This window comes from Salmo salar, chromosome 14, assembly GCF_965601325.2.
Source record: "Salmo salar chromosome 14, fSalSal1, whole genome shotgun sequence".
Lineage (NCBI taxonomy): Eukaryota > Metazoa > Chordata > Actinopteri > Salmoniformes > Salmonidae > Salmo > Salmo salar.
In genome coordinates, this window is record NC_138304.1 from 3,624,581 (window position 1) to 3,638,193 (window position 13,613).

Genomic DNA, 13,613 nt, shown 5'->3' on the forward strand with positions numbered 1-13,613 from the left:
GGTGGGACAATGAGGGAGAGATGACTCACTGTATTGCTCAACTCGCAGACGCTTTCATCCCCATATCCTGATATTGACACCCTGATAATAAATGATTTCTTACACATAGCCTGCCCTATCATGAGTTAGTTGTGACTTGTCGACTTCTAGGGCAAATTGTAGGCGTGTATTTGCGTTAGGCCAACTGCTATTGTTTTTTCCCTCTATTGATATCATCATCACAGCCAGGATTAGGTTTGTGAGTGATATAAAATGTCTAATTTCGCATCTATTTAATCACATCTGTCCTCATACGTATTGAATATAATATAAAATATTAGAATATAATATTATAAATTAGAATACATGTTATCAATAAATCCTCTTCTCATTTTTGTAGGGGACTCATCACACCTAGGCTTGCCTAATCCCATGACAAATGGGAAGAGTAGAATTGATTCTTATTTTTACACGTTGTTTTTTCCCTTCCAGTCTGCTCCTCAATTCTTGCCCTAATCCTTTCCGCTTCGCTCCACTTGCTTTGCAGTCAGTGCCTTATGTCTGTTGCTGCAGCAGTCAGATGAGACAAAAGGAACGCAATAGAGAGAGGGAGAGGATGGTCTGACGTCAGCTAGACACATATGACTTGCTTCGCCCTACCTCCACTGACCAGCAGCTTTTCTGCAAATGTATTTCATACACTGCACACTCAGCCTTAGTACCAAATCAACCACACGAGGAAAGACGGGGCAACAGTCTTCTTTTCCCAAAGCCTACCGATCCTATTTTGGAAACCGTCAGATTTCTGCTGGGTAAAACCCCATTTCGTTGGTGTTTTTCATCTAAATTGAACGGAGGAATTATATTCAAATGAAAAGACGCAGACTGCAGCTGTTGCTGTAGGCAGTCTATGCGCTGCGCGAGGGAGTTGCGTCTTCTTCTGCCTCTCTCGCCATCCGAAGCTTCTTTCACCAGGTGTTGCATTCATCCAACAACCCCGACATGATGATGGGGGAGGGGCGCGTTGCGCGCAGGGTCTCGAGCTCTCGACGTTGATCTATTCTCATCAGAGCTACTCAATGTGATGCCCAAATCATTCAGGCGAGGGGTCCGGTTATGTTGAAGATTACGGAAAATCCTGGACTATATTCATTCCACTCTTCAGTTGACTGGGCACGCGGGACCATGACCTTAATGTAAGGAAAAACAAAATATTCGGTTTCATTCCATGGAACACTCATTGTTAAACGAATGGAAAAACCAGGAGGACATGCTGCGTTAGAGACGCATGAGGCAAGCACACTTGAATGCATGTCAACAATATTACAGCATTATCTATATTCTTGTGTCCTCTCATATGCAAACATGAGTGCACAGGTGTGTTAAATTAGCTTTTTTTTGGATGTGAATACTGTTAATTTTGCAGATGTTCATTTTCAGAATGCACTGACAACGGTGCCCTGTAATAATGGTGCGGACCGTTGGCACATGGTGGCAGGCACTGTAGTTTCTAACACCTTGCCTAATTAATTATGCATGTGCGATTGAGCTGCATTGACAGTGATGAAAAGTATCTTTATTCAAGAGACCACTTCTTGAATTTTTACGTGACAGCTGGGTGTATGACAATGACCAACAAGTGCACTTTTTCAATTCAGCTCGACACACCCCAAGGAAACCATGCCAGCTCGATTCTATGTGCACAAGACATGTCCCCAGATTCGCTGAGCTTGGCTAACATCTAAAAAGCAGGGGGTAAATCACCAACCACGTTGAAAACAATGGAATTGTCTGAAGTTCGATGTTCCAGTGCAAGCGAAGAACTCTACACCATCAACAGGACGCCAACCAGCAACAGCAGCACACGACCCAAAAGGTTGTTGTGGCAGAACGCGGTTCGACACATCACTGAGCAGAGGTTCATCCATGAGCAGAGCGAAGCGAAAGGCATCACACCAGATGAGCACTACGACCAAAGCCTACGGAAACAGTCTGCGGGTAGGACCTCAGTAGGCGACAGACACAACAATGGGGGAACCAAAGTCTTCCCCGAGCGTGCGAGCAGTGACCTAGGATTTCTCCAAATCGATTGCGCTCCGAGCAACTCAGACTTTTTCTTGAACTGGGGCTACACATACAGAGGCGTAATATTCCCCACTCTACGCAATTCTTTCAAATCTCGGGACCTCGAGCGTCTGTACCAACGCTACTTTTTGGGCCAGAGGCGCAAATCAGTGGTGGTGATGAACATTTTGGATGTGGTGACCAAACTAACCCTGTTGGTTTTACATTTAACTCTTGCATCTTCGCCAATGGATCCCATCAAAGGAATGCTCTTGGGCTTTTTCACTGGCATCGAAGTGGTCATTTGTGCCTTAGTGGTAGTCCGAAAAGACACGACCTCTCACAGCTATCTGCAATACAGTGGCGTGGTGACGTGGGTGGTCATGGCCACGCAGATTTTGGCGGCTGGATTGGGCTACGGACTTTTGGGCGACGGAGTCGGATACGTGCTTTTCACCCTCTTTGCCACTTACAGTATGCTTCCCTTGCCTCTCACTTGGGCTATTCTTGCTGGTTTGGCCACCTCAACACTCCACATTGTTGTACAGCTATTCATCTCCCCAAATGCACAGCTCTCCACAAATCAGGTATGTGAAATAGTAATAAGGCTACACCCCCTGCTACCCTCACTACATTTTTTTTATATATATTTTTTTTATAAAATGAAAATGTATGTTTTATTATAAGTCAATCACAATGTGATCACCGCACATGTAGATTAGGCGTTATCATCCTATTTTAACAGTTCTTTCACATATCATAGTCGACTGAGTATTATGAGTATTCTAGAGTAGACCTAGTTTAATATTATTTCGACAATAAGTGGTATTACAAAAACCTGAGCTGTGTTCGAATACTCATACTAACCGCACTAACCATACTATTTCCGTGCTTTTAGGGCCCATAATGCAATTCTTCAGAAAATGGGCGTGGCTTCACAACATTTTCAGATTTGAATAAAATGGCAGAAAATATGCAGCCGAGGTCAGACGTGAGCGAATACATATTCATTGCTTTAACTGATTACGACAAATGTTAAGACAATGTTGAGCAATGTAATAAAGTATTGACTTTTTAATTAAGTAACGTTACACGTTATGTTGGCTGACAATTTGTTAGCTACGCTATCCTTACGAACCGCATAGCATTACAGAAGTATGTACCGATATGTTAGCTAGTTACCTATTGTTAGTTGGCTACTAATACATCGAACTTGCCGGGCAGTATATTAACTATCTGCTATCTAACTACCCAACGTTTATTGACTTGATTATTCACATCATTCTTAGCTAAGTGGTATAGTCGTTGTGCGTTTCAATGGACATTGTTAATTCTGGCTATCTACTTTGATTTCAGAGCACTCTCGCACAGAATAACTGATGAATTTACGAACGCTCAACACCCGTTGAATATGACCTGTGTCAGTAAACGTTGGCAAAAAAGCATAATTAAATTTTTGCCAGCAGCACAGTTACAATCACCAATGCTCTGAATAACATGAAAACAGTCTTCCCAGCTTTGCTAAGGAAGTAGCTAGCCAACGTTAGCCAGTTAGCTTGGGTGCTTGACTGTCGTTGTGAGGTCAGAATGCTCGGATCAACCCTTCTCCTCGGCCATAGCGTCTAGTGTGTGCTCTGAATGCTCCAAGAGCGAAATGCTCTGAATTTACAAATGGACAATCTGACAATGTTCTGGATTTACGAACGGCCAGAGCACACTCTGGCACTCCAGATTGAATTTACAAACACACCCGAAATCGTAAAACAGCATCAACTTCCTGTAGACAGAAGAAGCTCTAGTACACTCAACTGAAACGATACCGTTCATTTACAGCATACTCAAATGAACTAATAGTATATAAACTCAGCAAAAAAAGAAATGTCCTCTCACTGTCAACTGCGTTTATTTTCAGCAAACTTAACATGTGTAAATATTTGTATGAACATAAGACTCAACAACTGAGACATAAACTGAACAAGTTCCACAGACATGTGACGAACAGAAATTGAATAATGTGTCCCTCAACAAAGGGGGGGTCAAAATCAAAAGTAACAGTCAGTATCTGATGTGGCCAACAGCTACATTAAGTTCTGCAGTGCATCTCCTCCTCATGGACTGCACCAGATTTGCCAGTTCTTGCTGTGAGATGTTACCTCACTCTTCCACCAAGGCACCTGCAAGTTCCCGGACATTTTTTTGGGGGAATGGCCTTAGCCCTCGCCCTCCGATCCAACAGGTCCTAGAAGTGCTCAATGGGATTGAGATCCGGGCGCTTCGCTGGCCATGACAGAACACTGACAGACCTGTCTTGCAGGAAATCACACACATAACGAGCAGTATAGCTGGTGACATTGTCATGCTGGAGGGTAAAAAAATGTATAATGTCATGTCAGGATGAGTCTGCAGGAAGGGTACCACACGAGGGAGGAGGATGTCTTCCCTGTAACACACAGCATTGAGATTGCCTGCAATGACAACAAGCTCAGTCCGATGACGGACCCTCCACCTCCAAATCAATCCCGCTGCAGAGTACAGGCCTCGGTGTAACGCTCATTCCTTCCGACGATAAACGCGGATCCGACCATCACCCCTGGTGAGACAAAACCGAGACGTGTCAGTGAAGATAACTTTTTGCCAGTCCTGTCTAGTACAGCGACGGTGGGTTTGTGCCCATAGGCGACGTTGTTGCCGGTGATGTCTGGTGAGGACCTGCCTTACAACAAACCTACAAGCCCTCATTCCAGCCTATTGTGGACAGTCTGAGCACTGATGGAGGGATTGTGCGTTCCTACTGTAACTCGGGCAGATGTTGTTGCCATCCTGTACCTGTCTCGCAGGTGTGATGTTCAGATGTTACGATCCTGTGCAGGTGTTGTTACACGTGGTCTGCCACTGCGAGGATGATCAGCTGTCCGCCCTGTAGCGCTGTCTTAGGCGTCTCACAGTACGGACATTGCAATTTATTTCCCTGGATACATCTGCAGTCCTCATGCCTCCTTGCAGCATGCCTAAGGCACGTTCACGCAGATGAGCAGGGATCCTGGGCATCTTTCTTTTGGTGTTTTTCAGAGTCAGTAGAAAGGCCTCTTTAGTGTCCTACGTTTTGATAACTGTGACCTTAATTGCCTACCGTCGGTAAGCTGTTAGTGTCTTAATGACCGTTCCACCGGTGCATGTTCATTCATTGTTTATAGTTCATTGAACAAGCATGGAAACAGGGTTTAAACCCTTTACAATGAAGATCTGTGAAGTTATTTTGATTTTTACGAATTATCTTTGAAAGACAGGGTCCTGAAAAAGGGATGTTTCTTTTTTTTGCTGAGATTAGTGTGTAGTATATACTCATGAATTATGTAGTATACATTATGTTATTATGGGTACTCGAACACAGCTCTGGTCTATTTCAAGCACCAACTTCTAAATATCTGATTCTTTTAAAATCTAAGGAAAGCCGTTTTAACATATGTTAATTGAATTTTTGTATCAATATATATTTTCTTTATATCAATAATTGTCGTATTCCGGATATATTAGCATATATTTAGCATTATTTTAGACTGAAACCCAATAATCTTCAAGTGTCTTGAATGTCAATTAAGTATTGCTTGATTTATAAAGAAGTGGCGGGCCGCGGATCACAGATTGGCGGGATCCTCGACAGCGAGAGAAGAGCCATGTATAGCAAAGATTTTGCCAAACTAAGATGGAGGAGGGTGGAGAATTGTCAAATTGCGGCCATGTTGCTCACCTGTGTCTTCCTGTCTATCTGTTAGTGGGAGTAGACAGTCTATGTAGGAGCATGCACATGTAATCCCCATAGGATGTGTTATTGAAAAAAATATATATAGTTGATTTTTTTATATAAATGGTCTTGTTTTTATAACGATAAATACTTTTTTTATATGAACAAATTCAATTATTGATATAAAAGAAATCAATGAATATATGTTAAAATGGCTTTCCATATCTAAATCTGTCCATTCATATAGCTTCAGCTCTGGTCGCTGTCCACTCCAGTCCAGAGGTGCTGAAAGAGTTGCTTTTAATAAATGACATCCTCTCCAACGGTTTAGCGTCCTCTACTGGTGTTTATGACCTAATAAATGTGCAATGCTTTTTCCTGGGACTGGTGCTTCAGTATCAGGCTGTTTTGGAGATCACTAAAGGTCATAGTTACGCAAATTTTGGAGATACACTATACTCATGTCAATGGCGGTTTAAATTAAATCCCATCATGAAAACATTGCAATACACGAGTCACTCATTCAAAGGATTTTAACAGAGTTTTTTGTTGCATCTTTACTTGAGTTATCATCAAACTTAATGCCAAATAGACTAGGCTACACTTGCGAAAAGGCATTTTTATCCGAAATAGCTGTGTGTCTGAATATTTGTAATGCATAATGATTTGTACTTACTGCAGTGGGCTAAATCAGTCACACAGAGGGTTTCTTGATAGACTTAAATCTACTTTGAAACAAAAGTTTCTGGGCTTAAAGAAAAAGACATTGTGCCATGTCAGATAAAGAGTTGAAATATATTACATTTTGAGTTTGCATCCCAATATTACACTTTATGTACATCACAGAAGACTGAAGTATAACAAAACTGTTTCACATAGAAACACCAGATTTTATGTATAAATAAAAATAGTTGATTGATTATGAAACATATTAACATTCCACCAATGAGGTCACCAGAGGGAGATTTGGTCATTTGACTGCAGGAAAGGGCTGCTTTCTCCTTATGGCTTGAATCCCATTAGCGGGATCGAGATGACGACAGCCAGTGGAAGTGCAGGGCGACAAATTCAAAACAACAATCTCATAATTAAAATTCCTCAAACATACAAGTATTATAGACCATTTTAAAGCTTTACTTCTTGTTAATCCAGCCACAGTGTCTGATTTCAAAAAGGCTTTACGGCGAAAGCAAACCATATGATTATGTTAGGTCAGCGCCTACACACAAAAAATACAGCCATTTTCCAGCCAAAGAGAGGAGTCACAAGAAGCAGAAATAGAGAGAAAATTAATCACTAACCTTTGATGATCTTCATCAGATGACAATCATGACTTCATGTTACACAATACATGTATGTTTTGTTCGATAAAGTTCATATTTATATCCAAAAATCTCAGTTTACATTGGCATGTAATGTTCAGTAATCTTTTGCCTCCAAAACATCCGGTGATTTTGCAGAGAGCCACATCAATTTACAGAAATACTCAGTAATCTGAGTCCGGCGCTCAGACACAAAAACATACCATACAATATATCCGCCATGTTGGAGTCAACAATAGTCAGAAATAGCATTATAAATATTCCCTTACCTTTGATGATCTTCATCAGAATGCACTCCCAGGAATCCCAGGTCCACAATAAATGTTTGTTTTGTTCAATAAAGTCCATCCTTTATGTCCAAATACCTCCTTTTTGTTCGCGCCTTCAGTTCACAAATCCAAATTCATGACGTGCAGGTCAGACGAAAACTCAAAAATGTCCATTACAGTTCGTAGAAACATGTCAAACGATGTATAGAATCAATCTTTAGGATGTTTTTATTGTAAATCCGCAATAAAGTTTCAACCGGAGAAATCCTTTGTCTTCAGAAATGCAATGGAACTGAGCTACCTCTCACTTGAGCGCGCATGCCTGAGCCTCATGCCCTGCTGGCAGTGTTCTGACTCCAGTAGCTCTTATTCATCCCCACTTCACAGTAGAAGCCTCAAACAAGGTTCTAAAGACTGCTGACATCAAATGGAAGCCTTGGGAAGTGCAAAATGACCCCACAGACACTGTAGTTTGGATAGGCAATCAATTGAAAAACTACAAACCTGCCATATGAGTTCTGTTATACTCACAGACATCATTCAAACAGTTTTAGAAACTTCAGAGTGTTGTCTATCCAAATCTACTAATAATATGCATATCTTAGTTTCTGGGCGTGAGTAGCAGGCAGTTTACTCTGGGCACGTTAGTCATCCAAGCTACTCAATACTGCCAACATCCATAAGAAGTTAATGAAGTTTGCATTGGGTTAACTCGCCCCTTTAGTCATATGAATCATCTGAATCTCTGTGATGATTTGACAATGCTGTCAGGGAAAGGGTTGGTCCACTTGTGTAGCTCTGAGCTCAAACTAAAATGGGAGGTCTATAGTTCAAAGTTATCAGGTAGTGCAGCTAGACATGGCAACCGGGATGTAAGGTTACTACCTAAATATAGTGTACCGGTACATTAGTTTCACTCTATACAATATCTCTGCACTATTGCGTTCTCATTGCACAATGACTGGTAAAAAACAGAATACATACTTTCCTCATATATGGATACACAATAGAAGTAGGCTTACAGTGCATTGATTGCTAACTGCTGTGGATATGTAAACAACAATAGAAGGGTTGAAGTTGACGTACGACACCTCCTGACAGCCATGTTGAAAGACCACCGCATCAATTCTTTCGACAACAACAGAGTGGCTACCCCAAGCTGCGTGATAACAATGCCTAAAATGAGTTAATTCATCACCACGGTCAATTTCTGTGCAGTATTTGGCTGCTCTAACGAGGCAGGAAAGACAACAGGATTACCTGCAATCATGAAACACCAAGGAGATAAGACTCAAGAACTGTCAGATAAGCAAAGAACCTTTTGCCCGTCAAGACCAGCACCCAGAAAGCTGTCAGTACAGGTTCTACTCCGATCGTTTCATCACTGGTAAGTCTGATCAATTTCGAGTTTAACTATTATGCTAACCAGGTGTTAACAACAAGACTAAGTTAGCTAAATAGATAGCTTGTAGTCTAGCTATTAGCATGTCTCTTACATAGGTGGCGCGTGTGTAAAGTTTTGGGGAAGCAATTTTCTCACAATAAAAGTGTACCTTTATAATAAAGGATTGTATACATCGATCATCAAATTTGCAGACTAATGTAAACCTACTATTCCTAATGTGATGAGTAGATTGGATCATCATTTATGCTATTAATGAGTGTGTAGTGGCATAGTCCTATAGGCTATATCAAAGACATTTATTTCCTTTGCATTGGAAAAATGTGGCTACACTTTATATGACTGGAGACATTATCAGAATCTTTTTTAATACGACGGTAGTATAGGCCGGTAGAATAGGCCTATTCTGCTGACTGACGACAGATCAATAAAAATCTAGGCCTATGAAAAGGGGTCATTGCTAGAAGGGATCCAGCTTTTGTAAAAAGTAATTATTTTGCATTTGAGCTAACCCTAACCCTTTTCTTAAAGTAAATCTCCTAACCTGTTACGTTAATTCTTCTAACCTTCTCGCAAGTTCTCCTAACCTGCTTCGAAAAGTAAAATCTGACATTCATTTGACAAAGGCTTGAGACAAATTGTACAATATGACATCCATAGGAGGACATTATTGTCCGAAAAAATTCCATTGGCACTGACCCAATAATAATTTGTTGAGAACTTTATTCATAAGAGGTGGGAGAATGTATGGACATTACAGAATAGGACAAAGGCCTCAATGGGATAGGCCTCAATGTTCCAGCCCAACAATAGATTTAATCTTTATATGACACAAACACCTTAGTGAATTAAACAAAACCAAACAATCAAGAGCCCTGATGGTATAGGTGACCTGAAGAAGTGATATTCTAACATCAGGTCTGCTTCTCATTTGTTTATACACTGTAGGTTCACCAGTTGACCTCTACCAAGACACCCATGTTGGCTGGATTGCCACTGTGAAGACGAGCGATGCAGAAGTTTCTACTTCTACTACTTTGTCCTTTTTCAGATATAAAAGGAAAACATCCCTCAGTTATACAAGATGGTTGTCATATGCTGTGCTTTGGTCAATCTGAATGATTCTGTTGTGCCATTTGAGTAGAGAGAACCTTCACCTTGTCGTTATGACAAAAGTGCCCCCTTCAACTGTAAGAATATATACAATTCAATTAGAAACAAATAGTAGCATTTCCAAGTGCCACTCACTTTTCTCCCAGAAGGTCTATCTGGCATTGATATTGGTGGTAGAAGATGCGTGTGTATGTTGAAGCTAAGGATCCCATCGTCCCCTGCTTCCAGACATTTCACTACCTAGATAACAAGGGTTGGATTTGCACTAAGCAATTTCATGTCAGCACAAGGCATGTACAAAATGTAGTATAATGATTAGCCTCATATACACTGAGTGTACTTTTACATTTATTTTACCCTTATTTTAGGTAAGTTGACTGAACACATTCTCATTTACAGCAACAACCTGGGGAATAGTTACAGGGGAGAGGAAGGGGGATGAATGAGCCAATTTGAAGCTAGGGATGATTAGGGGGAGGACGGCTCATAGTGATGGCTGGAATGTTGTCAATGGAATGGTATTAACCACATGTTTTATCTACTAAAGTGACTATTAAGTGTCCAAACGCACGGCCGCTTTCCCCATCTCTATATTGCTATAGAATGTTCACAAATGCCTTACTACCATTCCCAAACATTCTATGAATTTATGAAAACGTGAAAATGACCATATCTAAGTGCTGGCTAGTCAGAAAATGTTTTTAAAAAAGTGTCATATTTTTCCTTGGGGTGTATAAGAACAGATTTGAATAAGATTTCATGGTGCTGAAATGCTTTCAGTTCCACTTTAAGCTTGCCATAACAAAGGGGTTGAATACTTATTGACTCAAGACATTTCAGCTTTTCATTTTTAATTACACTCAACAAAAATATAATTGCAACATGTAAATCTTGGGTCCCATGTTTCATTAGCTGAAATAAAAGATCCCAGAAATGTTCCATATACACAAAAAGCGTATTTCTCTCATTTTGTGCACAAATTTGTTTACATCCCTGTTAGTGAGCATTTCTCCTTTGCCAAGATAATCCATCCACCTGACAGGTGTGGCATATCAAGAAGCTGATTAAATAGCATTATCATTACACAGGTACAATAAAAGGCCACTCTAAAATTTGCAATGCCACAGATGTCTCAAGTTTTGAGGGAGCGTGCAATTGGCATGCAAACTGAAAGAATGTCCACCAGAGCTGTTGCCAGATAATTGAATTCTCATTTCTCTACCATAATCCGCCTCCAATGTTGTTTAAGAGAATTTGGCAGTACGTCTAACCGGCCTCCGCAGACCACGTGTATGGCATCGTGTGGGCGAGTGGTTTTCTGATGTCAACATTGTCATCAGAGTGCCAAATAGTGGCGGTGGGGTTATGATATGGGCAGGCATAAGCTACGGACAACAAACACAATTGCATTTTATTGATAGCCATTGTAATGCACAGAGATACCGTGACGAGATCCTTCGTCCCATTGTTGTGCAATGCATCTGCCGCCATCACCTCATGTTTCAGCATGATAATGCACGGCCACATGTTGCAAGGATCTGTACACAATTCCTGGAACATGAAAATATATTCCATGGCCTGCATACTCACCAGACATGTCACCCATGTACAACAGCGTGTTCCAGTTCCCGCCAATATCCAGCAACTCCACATAGCCATTGAGGAGGAGTGTTACAACATTACACAGGCCACAATCAACAGCCTGATCAACTCTATGCCGAGGAGATGTGTCGCGCTGCATGAGGCAAATGGTGGTCACACCAGATACGGACTGGTTTTCTGATCCACGCCCCTACCTATTTTTTTAAGGTATCTGTGACCAACAGATGCATATCAGTATTCCCAGTCTTGTGAAATCCATCGATTACAGATTAATTTATTTATTTAAATTGACTGAGTTCCTTATATGAACTGTAACTCAGTAAAGTCTTTGTAATTGTTGCATGTTGCGTTTATATTTTTGTTCAGTATAATTTGTAAAAAATTCAAAGCATAATTCCAGTTTGCCATTATGGGGTATTGTGTGTAGGCCAGTGACAAACATCTCAATTTAATACTTTTGAAATTCAGGCTTTAACATAACAAAATTAGGAAAAAGTCAAGGGGTGTGAAGGCACTGTATTCCCTTTTGATATGGTGGATTTTGCATTCATTGTCTGTGTATCAAGTTTACAAACAATCATTTCAAAGTTTAAATTTTAAAATATTCAAATGCTCATAATTCAGATTCAGTACCAGAGACCACATCCTGGTACTTTGCCAGCCAGCAAAGGTAGACGAGAACAAACGCTCTTTGTGGTTAACCGAAGCTTCTAGACGTTTCTGAAGCCAGTTTTTGTGGCATGTTGAATGTATTGTCTTCGTATGAATTTGGCTGTAGCGTTTGAACCGTTTTGCCTATATGCTATAATGACCCCATTCCTGAAATCTAAGACTCTCTGGAACATGGCCATGCCTTCCGTTTCCCTCTATGGTGATCATAGGCCGCGCTTGAAATGCTAGAAGGAAGTGTCACAAAAAACATAATTTGGCCTCCATTAGTTGTTAAATAGCCATTCTAATGATAGCCTTTCCACTGCCTATTTCATCTTGCTCTTGTGACTGACTGTGTTCAAACCAGGTCTCCTGCATGTCACAAGACTGTGGTATTCCACTTAGCTAAACATCATGGGGAGGAGCTCAGGAAGCTAACGGAAGTCTTAAAGGTTACTCATCAAAAGAGCGTGGTTCATTGAACCACCTCGGTCACATTTCACCCCCGTTTGACCTCATACTCAGAGATCACGGCACCAAATATAGCTGACTGTGTTCGAAATCAGGCAGAATGATGTGTGCACCCCATTTAATGTTAGTTTGACTGATTGGGTTCTAACCCAGGTCTCAAGTGCGCCAGACAATGCAACTTTTCCGGTCTCAGACAACTCAATTATCACGTGAGCGTGGTCACCAAACCACCTATGTAACACTTCACCCCCCTTTGACCTCCTCCTTGAAGAGACCCATCCAAGTCACCAGACCAATGCCTAGGCTTTAGCACAGCGGGCTTACACAGTGTTAACCAGTTACTCTTATAATGACTACCCTTAAAAAGTTAACTGCTAAGTTAACTAACTAGCCAGCTGAGACAGTGTTTTGGTCCTAACATAGCTACTAGTAACTATTGAACATAAATAGCTTCTTAGACAGCAAACTTGACCGACTAGAGAGAAAAAGTTAAGCCAAAGATTTTTTGAGTAATGCTAGTCAACATGTGAAGAGTTGAGGCTCTTTGGTAGCTAGCTAGCTACGCTAATGCTCAATCTTGGTGACAAAACACATGTGCATAGGGGAGTTAAAATCAAATCAAATTGTATTTGTCACATGTGCTGAATACAACAGGTGTAGACCTTACAGTGAAATACTTACTTACAGGCCCTTAACCAACAATGCAGTTTTAAGAAAATACAAAAAAAGTAAGAGATAAGAATAACAAATAATTAAAGAGCAGCAGTAAATAACAATAGCGGGGAAATTAACAGGGGGTACAGGTGTAGAGGTAATTGAGGTAATATGTACGTGTAGGTAGAGTTATTAAAAGTTTCGTAGCTACATTGCATTTGGATAGTATTCAGACCCCTTGACCTTTCCCACATTTTGTTACGTTACAGCCTTATTCTAAAATGTATTAAATTATTTTTTTTCCCTCATCAATCTACACACAATACCCCATAACGACAAAGCAA

General features: G+C 40.8%; 1 protein-coding gene across 2 annotated transcripts in view; it reads left to right on the top strand.

Annotated features, from left to right (window-relative positions):
* Positions 1-627: 627 nt before the first annotated feature.
* The window catches only part of adcy8 (adenylate cyclase 8 (brain)), a 302,457-nt gene continuing 289,471 nt past the window's right edge, over positions 628-13,613 (top strand). Inside the window, exon 1 of one of the 2 annotated variants that reach the window (XM_014139104.3) lies at positions 628-2,630. In XM_014139104.3, coding sequence (XP_013994579.1) covers positions 1,761-2,630 — 870 coding nt within the window. In that variant the 5' untranslated portion in view covers positions 628-1,760. The remainder of the gene's footprint in view (positions 2,631-13,613) is intronic. The other variant, XM_014139106.3, reaches the window with a different exon arrangement.